This window comes from Physeter macrocephalus, chromosome 7 (genome assembly GCF_002837175.3).
Source record: "Physeter macrocephalus isolate SW-GA chromosome 7, ASM283717v5, whole genome shotgun sequence".
Taxonomy (NCBI): domain Eukaryota; kingdom Metazoa; phylum Chordata; class Mammalia; order Artiodactyla; family Physeteridae; genus Physeter; species Physeter macrocephalus.
Window position 1 is genome coordinate 158,725,277 of NC_041220.1, and position 9,797 is coordinate 158,735,073.

The window sequence follows — 9,797 nt, forward strand, 5'->3', positions numbered from 1 at the left end:
GAGAGAGAGAGAGAGAGAGAGAGAGAGAGAGAGGGAGAGAGAGACTCCTTCATGATGATCTCAGCCGGCGCTTTTCCTCAGGACAAGTCATGTGGAGGCAGCCAGTTGAGTCTCTGGGCGTGCTCCGGTTGTAAACCCCAGTAAACCAGATTTTCTAGGCCTACTCTGCCCAGCCAAGTCTTGTTTCTGCTTCCGAAGATGATCAGCAGCTCAAGAGCGCCACCTATTGGGCACTTCCTGTAGCAGGGAATAGCTTAAGCCTCTTTTTTTTTTTTTTTTTTTTTAATGACAAGAGGAAACACCTACATCTAACCATTCTTCACTATTGCTGTTTCGGGAAACAGCTGAGGCAAATTGGGAAAACTGTTCCTTCTGAACACTCACCACCAATAGCAAGTCCCTCTTTTGGTATGGAGGCTAACCAGTGTCTAAGGAATCCTATCCTTGCCTGCTTTGTTTCAGACTTTGGTTAGTTAAATGGATCCTACATCAAAGTCCCAACACCTACATCTATCCATTCTTCACTATTGCTGTTTCGGGAAACAGCTGAGGCAAATTGGGAAAACTGTTCCTTCTGAACACTCACCACCAATAGCAAGTCCCTCTTTTGGTATGGAGGCTAACCAGTGTCTAAGGAATCCTATCCTTGCCTGCTTTGTTTCAGACTTTGGTTAGTTAAATGGATCCTACATCAAAGTCCCTACAGCAAATGATGGCGACACCTGCCCATGTGTCCTCTGCTCTTACCATTTTCCGGGTGTGCTGGCCAGACTTCCCTCAGCCAGTATCTGCTGCCTTTTCCCAGGAGCATTCTCAGGCCACAAGATTCGGCCCTGCCTGCAGGCCAGCAATGCTGGGAAGTGAGTCTCCCCTGTAAGCAGTTCTCAACCAGCGACTGATGGGAGGTGGTGAATAAATACCCCAGCTCTGATGGGACAATTGAGGTGCATATTCTACGCCGTCTCCCAGAATTCCCGGCAGAATGGAGCTCTAGCTGCCCGCAGTGGTGACTTGCTCATAACGTGTCCTTTATTACCTTCCTTCCATTCTGTCTCCTGTCCACATTCCTCCATCCGTGCTTCTTGAGGTCACCTCCCAAATAAACTACTTACACTCAAATCCTTGTCTAAGGACCTGCATCTGGATAAATCCAATTAAGACAATCCCCTTTCTATGAGATTCTGGAATTAAAACCCAAGTTTTTAAGATGAGGAAAAACATGTAAATGACTCAGAAGAGTGCCTGGCACTGTAAAAGCACACCAAATATTCGTTACTGTTGTTGCTGCCTTGGGGAACCCCCTTGCCCTGCTATCATGCATTAGAAAGTGAAATATCACCTGATGGCCTCTTCAACTTCAGTTCTAGGAATGATGTCAGACACATTTTTAGGTGAAGTGACAAAGAAGGTGAAGGAGATTCTTGGTTTCAAGTCACCCACCCGCACGTCCTCCTCCCTGTGGAGAAACAAAAGAAACATCTTCCCTGGTGGCACAGAGGACACTGTGAAGAGAATGAAAACTTCTCCTGCTGGTGAAAAGGAGATGGGGGGAGGGTCACAGGGTAAATAAAGCAGGGAGACATGGGGCAGGGCCCGTCATGGAAGGATGTAATTGTCTCAACAAGCTTAACAGGGCCCAAAGCACACGAACTCAACTACATAAGGTGTGACAGCAAGTCTTGGCGCTGTTAGTTCTGCCAGCGTATAAGAACAAGTTTGGTTTTTTTTTTTCCAATCATAGAAAAATTTCACACTGAAAGCAGTAGCAGAATCAGCAAAGAATCGCCGGTGACCGAGACTCGTGCTAAACAACATGGCACGCAGCAACGGCTCTGTTCCATGGACAGAGGCGGTGCGTTGATATCTTCGAACCCTGCCCCTCCCAGCAAACACCGTCATGTTACCCCACGGTGAGGGTGAGGGGCGGGGTTTACAGCACGATGTGACAAGACTCTGCTCTCACAGCTGCCAGGCTGACCCTAATAAAACCCAAGGCAGATCACAGGGCTCAGAGCCTTTCTCACCCGGAAGGAAAGCCAACGGCCTTAGAACGGCTTGGGAGGCACACATGAACTTTCTTCTCGCCTCCACCCCCCTGGCCCAGTCCCACCAGGACCACATCTCCCACTGGTCTTCTATTAGCTCACTGTGCTCCAGCCACACTAGCCTCCTTGCTGTTCCTTCAACAGGTGAAGGATATTTGTCCCTCAGGATCTTTCCACTTGCTATTTTCCCAGCTGAAACATTTCCCCACATAGTCTGCACCTCTGACTCTCTTTCCGGTTTCAGCTATTTGCTCAAATATTAACAAGGCTTTCTCTGACCATTTTAGTTAAAATTGAACCCTACACACACACACACACACACACACACACACACACACACACACACACAAGCACTCCCTAGCTCCTTTCCTGTTGAATTTTTCTCCCTAGCACTTATCACCATCGAATGCTACTACTTACATATTTACATATTTTGTCGATTGTCTATAACACACACACATACAAAACAGATACATTAGAATATAAGCTCATGAATGAAAGTAGAGATTTCTGCCTTTTTTTATTCAGAGCTGAGGGGTGGATGAGAGCATTTGGGGAAAAGAAGGGGAGAGGAAAAGAGGGGAGAGGAGGGAAGGGGGTGGAAAGGGAGGAGAGAGATGAGGAGAGGGCCATTTCATAATAACAATGCTCTTGTCACCTACAAGTCAAATAAGTCACAATCATCCCTAAATACACTGGCCCAAATTCCAGGAGATCAAAGAGACTTAAAAGTTATTAGGAGGTTTTTCTTAATTTCACTTGAATAAAAGTTGAAGCATAATATTTTCTTAGACCCAAGAGTAAGGGAAATACTGATTCAGGGCACAGCAAATCAACTCACCCAAAAGGAATGGTCTCGTTTCTGACTTTTGAAAAATACTCTCTCATGGCGTATGCAACAGACGACCGGAACAAGTACATTTCATTGTCATTCCATTCATACTGCAAATTCAAAACAAAAACACTGCTCAGGGGAGATCATGGAGTACATTAAAACCTGATATTCTAAAAGCTTTTTTTTTTTTGGTCGCGCCGTGCATCTTGTGGGATCTGGTGGGATCTGAGCTCCCCGACCAGGGAATGAATCCACGCCCTTGGCAGGGAGAGCGCGCAGTCCTAACCACTGGACCGCCAGGGATTTCCCCACAAGCGTTATTTTAAAATTGTCTGATACGCCAAGGATTCTTGCTCTGCATGAAGTCAGTGACCTCCAACTTGAGTGTGCATCGGCATCACCTGGAGCGCTTGTGAAACCACTGACTCCTGGGCCTGAGCCTCAGAGTTTCTAATTCAGAAGGCCTGGGAGGAGACCCAAGAAATCGCAGCTCTAACAAGCTCCCAGGTGGTGCTAATGCTGCTGGCCCCGCAGCCACACTTTAAGAACCATGGCGTTCACTGGCCCTTTTAATTTAGTTTGATGTAAGCTGAAATAAACACCCGGAGGGAAGGTTTATAGATGGGAGTCATGTGAGCCATTGGTTTTGATTAAAATGTCCATATACTGTAGACAAATATGCTGAGTTTTTACTATTTTTATAGTAAGTTCTGGGATATGTGTAAGTGTAAAAAAAAGAAGAAACTTGAGGTTCAAAGGAAAAAAATTTGTTTGTAAACAAGGTAATTTGTTCTTGTTTTTCAGTGCTAAACCAATGGCTTGTGTATTTGCATAGTCCAGGAAAAACCTGTTGAAAGAGAAAAAAGCGTTCACTCTTTCCTCCAGTAGATGGCAGTAGAGATCATGAATAGCACGAAGTTTGCATCGCTCCTTCCCCTTCTAGGAAAAACAATGATGAGATGATCATACTAAGTGAAGTAAGCCAGACAGAGAAAGACAGATATCATATGATACCGCTTATATGTAGAATCTAAAAGGATGATACAAATGAACTTATCTACAAAACAAAAACAGACTCACAGACGTAGAAAACAAACTTACGGTTACCAGAGGGGAAGCGGGGGAGGGATAAATTAGGAGGTTGGGATTAACATACACACGCTACTATGTATAAAATAGATAACCAACAACGACCTACTGTATAGCACAGGGAACTCTACTCAATATTTTGTAATAACCTATATGGGAAAAGAATCTGAAAGAAATCTATGTGTATATGTATAACTGATTCACTTTGCTGTTCACCTGAAACTAACACATTGTAAATCAACTATACTTCAGTTTTTAAAAATGCAATTACATTTTCAGAAGTAAATCTAAAATTTTAGCTGTTTAAAAAAAGATTTCATTGTAAAGCAACTATACTCCAATAAAAATTAATTTTAAAAATAAATAAAATAAATAAAAATAAATTTAAAAAAAGATTTCAAAGGATTGCTACATTGACCCCAGCTTGATATCACACAGCTGTTGGAAAAAGTTGCTTTAATAGTAATAATGACATTATTAATATTATTACTAACATTCTGGTTACTATTTCTATATTCAAAAAAAGCAAAGGCCAAGTTCTCAAATTAGTGTCAAAGATCCAGGTGGACTTCGCCATGAAATAGCTTGAACTGGGCACTTATTCTGGCTAAAAGTATGGTTCTGGTCTCATCAAAGCAGCCTCTCGCTCAGTGACTAGGCCTCAGAATGTTACACCATCAACCCCTCCGAAGACTACCAATCCCTCACTGCATGGAAAAAGAACATGGGGACACATGTCAAGAAAAAAGAAGATAACTGAAAAGGATCCTGACCTACCAGATACTTTAAATTAAAAAAATTTCATTAGTCCAAGGAAGAGCTAATAAAAATATGACAGAAAGAGAAATGATCCCAGAGACACTCAATGATTGTTAAGAAATAGGAACTTGAACTTTTAGAGTTTGGGAAGTGATGCACTTCCATTTTTATTATTTCTTTCTTAATTGTTCCTTTTTTACTCCTACTATGTTATTTATGTTTAGATGTCTTACTTATCTATGAAAATTACACTACAACTACCGTGGAACCTTGGACAATATTTAACTTCCCAGGAAAAGTAAGGGGGTAGAAATGCCATCTTTGGGTCTGTCCAATGCAAAGAACAATTTTCTGTAGCACCTTGGACCGTTTTATCCAATAGTGCCAGGCTGCCCTCTAATCCTGCGAAGCCTGCAGGATGCCACAAGCCCACCCACGCCTTTGAGCCCCATCTGCCTGGGGCGACCCTCTCCTCTCCTCTTTCCCAATCAAAGCCGCTACTGCTTCAAACTGGAAAACCTGAGACAGGTGTTGAGGAGAAAGGAAGAGCTGATTGAAGTCATTCACATGAAGGTGTAAGTAATCTGATTTTCTGTAAAACATTCTGTTGTCCTGAAATGCATCTCTACATCGGTGGTTCTCAAACTGTGCCGTAATCAGTCACCTGGGGAGCTTTGATGACTTGATGCCACACCACAGGGCAATTAAGTCAGAATCTCTGGGAGTGGGATTCAAGCATTGATATTTTTCAAAAATCCCAAGTGACTCCAGTGTGCAGCCACGTTTGAGAAACTGTGTTCTAAATCAGAGCTTCGCAGACTTTATTGTGTCTACAAACCCACCGGGGGGCATGTTAAAATGCAGATTCCGATTAAGCAGGTCCAGGGCTGGGGTCTAAGATTAAAACAAGCTTCCAGGATACAGATGATTGACTAAGAAAAAACAACGCAAAACTGCCTACAATGCTTCTAAGAACAAACAATCTCTCAAAATATAACCATATCCTCTTCCTCAAATACAAGTAATGGTGATTAGAGAGAACTGGGAGGGTGGGTATTTGATACTTAAGATGGGATGTTTTCTCATTGATCTTCATAACACCTTCAAAGTCACAAGGAAAGAGGAGGCATAGCCAATCCAGTAAGGAATGAAATGTGTTACTAAAAAAAAAAAAACAACCCAAAAGCCAAAGGGCAGAATCTAGAGCTTTTTAGGAGAACCATGTGTCCTCTCATCTTTTAGACCACACTGGAATGGGCTTGTTGTGCCCTATTTAAGGGAGTGCATTGAAAAGTCATAGACGCACTGTGTAGAATACTCACAGCTTTTTCTCCAAGAGCTGATTTTAGGCTTATCCTCACTTTGATGCTTTGGTCAGAATCTGATTCAAGAGAAATAACAGACTGTTGTTACAGATGACAGATTGACCATGTGTGTTTATCTCCTTCCTCTCCCAAGATCCCACTAAAGTGATACTAAAGGAATTTTTTAAGGTATAAACACACTTTTGGAAAATGAGAAGTTATGGAGGAGTGGTAAGTGCTTTTGCAAGGGTCAGGAAGCCATGCCCTAATGTGTACACAGAGGCAGCACAGACCCCCAGAGTCCCACAGAATCCCGGAGAGGCTTGGGATTCAGGTACAGTAGGGGGTGGGAAGAAGATACTGGGCTGAAAACAAGGGGAATGAAACTCAAGGTCTGGTTAAAGACACTCTGGGGAACAGTTGATATTCCTACCCCGTGAGCTCTTGCTTAGAAAGTCACTTGAAGGCTGTGCTGCAGCAAAACAAGAGGTAATTCACGAAAGAAGACAGGGCATCCAGGAAGCAGTGGATTCAACCCAGGACAGCAGCAAAGGGATGACTCAGGATGAAAACTGTGGTCCACATTGAGACAGGAGGACTCTAAGAGGGAGTTCTTTAGGAAAAAAATGAGACTGAAAGAATAGATATGTTGGAATAGTTGAAAAAGATGAAAGTGACGTACATAGCAAATTAGGCATACGAAGAAAATGAGGCAATAGAAACTCCAGGACAAACCAAAAACCACATAAGAAAGGATATAAAATAGTATATTACTTGGTTCTGCAAGCATAATGATGCAAATATTGATAATTTCTCTATGAAAAATTATGTTAAACCTAATTGGGAGAATGAGAAAAGGAGGCAGAGGAGTAGGCAGAAGTGCATGCCTAAAAGTGAGCAATAGGGAAATGACAATATAAACAAATTGTTTAAAAATATGAAAGTAACTGCCAGAAAGGAGAGGTAATAGCATTAAAATTGTTGAAAGTATTTGTCTTTGACGAGCAGGATTCGAATACAGTGGGTTGGAGACTGTTAGACTCTTTTTATTTTAAATATGGGGCTAGTAAAGCAGACTTGAAAAAGAGAGAGAGAGGTAGTTTTCACTGTGCCAGGTACATAGTAGCTGCTCAACAAATGTGTTTCCTCCCAGATAAAATGGCAGCTACCACCATAGTACAGGGGCTAAGCAGAGGGAGAACATATTCAGCTGTGTCACAGTCCCATGAGACTGGGGCCAGAGAGGACTAGGGGAAGCAGAAAGTGGGCAATTAGAAATGTGTCAACTTGATGTACTCACATGGAGTCCAGTCTGTGCTCCATCCCACAAACGAATTCCTGTTCTGGTCTTTCAGCCAGGTCAACAACGGCTCAAAGTAGTTGAGCAGTGGTTTTACGTCCATAGTCTTTACTCCCACAATATTTTCCAATGCTGAGGTCCAGGGTTCTGATTTTCCAAGGTGCAGCATTTGGCTACATGAAAAAAGGGGAGGGTGGGTTCAGGGCCTTTTGAGGGATTCCAGATGTACATCAACTTACATGTACAATCTTTGCTTTCTCCTCTTTGGCTTGACTAAGTTTGCTCCTGGCAAATAAGAAAAGAAGCCATGTTAACAGATGTATTCATCCTTCAATCTCTCTTCCCCTCCAGTTACTACAAAAAGAGCTCTGTAGTTATGACATGGAGAGGGGAGGTGGCCTGTCCAGCCATCACATGGTCCAGGTTCCTGTGTGACCACGAAACAAACATTTAATTTGTGGATGAGAACATTCTGAGGCCCCCAATCTTCTTTTTAGAACAAAGAAATAAAATTCAAACTAGGCATGGAAATGAGTAACATTAAATAAGAATGAGAGGTTCATTATTTTGAAGCATCTCTTACAGCAGCCTCTGCCCAGCTTCGGTGGAATTTGAGATATCACATTTGTACAGGGGACCTTCATGTTTAGCTGCTTGACAAAGGGCTTCATGAAACTGGAATTGATAAATGGTCCTTGTGTAATATCTGTAAAAGAGATAAAGAAAAAAAGTTGTCCTGTGTTTAGTTTCTGTGGTAGAATCAAAGATTGGGGCATATATTTAAATGCTGAAGCCCTAGTAACCAAGGAAGTACCAGTTAAACCTCTTTTCCCTCCAGAAAGACCCAAACATGAACCCTACAGACTCATCATACTAGCATTCATGTATCAGCTGATAAAAAGGCAGTATTATTTTGTTAAATGTTAGCTCACATTTGTATTGTGTTTTACAGATTTATAGCCCTTTTACATAAATGATGCCAATCGATCCTTATGGCAGATCAACAATATTATTTCCACTTTACAAATAAAGAAACTGAGGCTCGGGGCTTAGCTGGTGGTCCAGTGGCTAAGGGTCCGTGCTCCCAATGCACGGGGCCCAGGTTCGATCCCTGGTCAGGGAACTAGACCTCATATGCCGCAACAAAGAGTTCGCATGCCGCAACTAAAGATCCCGCACGCCACAACTAAGACCTGGCGCAACCAATTAAATAAGTAAATAAAAAAGAAAGAAAGAAACTGAGACTCAAGAAATTCAAGATCTGGAGCTAAGAGGGGAAGAACATAGGTTTTGGGACTTCAAGTTAAAAATGCTCTATTACAGATATTAGTCGGCCTGCCGCTTCAAGATGGCGGAGTAGAAGGATGTGCGCTCACTCCCCCTTGAGAGCGCACCGGAATCACAACTAACTGCTGAACAATCGTCAACAGGAAGACACTGGAACTCACCAAAAAAGACACCCCACATCCAAAGACAAAGGAGAAGCCACAGTGAGATGGTAGGAGGGGCGCAATCACAGTAAAATCAAATCCCATAACTGCTGGGTGGGTGACTCACAGACTGGAGAACACTTATACCACAGAAGTCCACCCACTGGAGTGAAGGTTCTGAGCCACACATCAGGCTTCCCAATCAGGGGGTCTGGCAACGGGAGGAGGAATTCCTAGAGAATCAGACTTTGAAGGCTAGCGGGATTTGATTGCAGGACTTCAGCAGGCCTGGGGGAAACAGAGACTCCACTCTTGGAGGGCACACACAAAGTAGTGTGCGCATCAGGACCCAGGGGAAGGAGCAGTGACCCCACAGGAGACTGAACCAGACCTACCTGCTAGTGTTGGAGGGTCTCCTGCAGAGGCAAGGGGCAGCTGTGGCTCACCAAGGGACAAGGACACTGGCAGCAGAAGTTCTGGGAAGTGCTCCTTGGCGTCAGCCCTCCCAGAGCCCACCATTAGCCCCACCAAAGAGCCCCGGTAGGCTCCAGTGTTGGGTCGCCTCAGGCCACACAACCAACAGGGAGGGAGCCCAGCCCCACCCAACAGCAGACAAGTGGATTAAAGTTTTACTGTGCTCTGCCCACCAGAGCAACAGGCCAGCTCTACCATCCACCAGCCCCTCCCATCAGGAAACTTCCACAAGCCTCTCAGATAGCCTCATCCACCAGAGGGCAGACAGCAGAAGCAAGAAGAACTACAATCCTGCAGCCTGTGGAACAAAAACTACGTTCACAGAAAGACAGACAAGATGAAAAGGCAGAGGGCTATGAACCAGATGAAGGAACAAGATAAAACCCCAGAAAAACAACTAAATGAAGTGGAGAGAGGCAGCCTTCCAGAAAAAGAATTCAGAATCATGATAGTGAAGATGATCCACGACCTCGGAAAAAGAATGGAGGCAAAGATCGAGAAGATGCAAGAAATGTTTAACAAATACCTAGAAGAATTAAAGAACAAACAAACAGAGATGAA

The 9,797-nt window shown here is 43.4% G+C and overlaps 1 protein-coding gene across 2 annotated transcripts in view; it reads right to left on the reverse strand.

The window, feature by feature from the left end:
* ACE2 (angiotensin converting enzyme 2) overlaps window positions 1-9,797 on the reverse strand; it is a 97,063-nt gene that overhangs the window by 4,071 nt on the left and 83,195 nt on the right. For both annotated transcript variants that reach the window (XM_055086327.1, XM_055086326.1), the window contains 5 exons: window positions 7,916-8,038; window positions 7,333-7,505; window positions 6,051-6,109; window positions 2,887-2,987; window positions 1,340-1,456 (listed from right to left, as the gene is read on the reverse strand). In XM_055086327.1, the coding sequence (XP_054942302.1) occupies window positions 1,340-1,456; window positions 2,887-2,987; window positions 6,051-6,109; window positions 7,333-7,505; window positions 7,916-8,038 (573 nt within the window). The remainder of the gene's footprint in view (window positions 1-1,339; window positions 1,457-2,886; window positions 2,988-6,050; window positions 6,110-7,332; window positions 7,506-7,915; window positions 8,039-9,797) is intronic.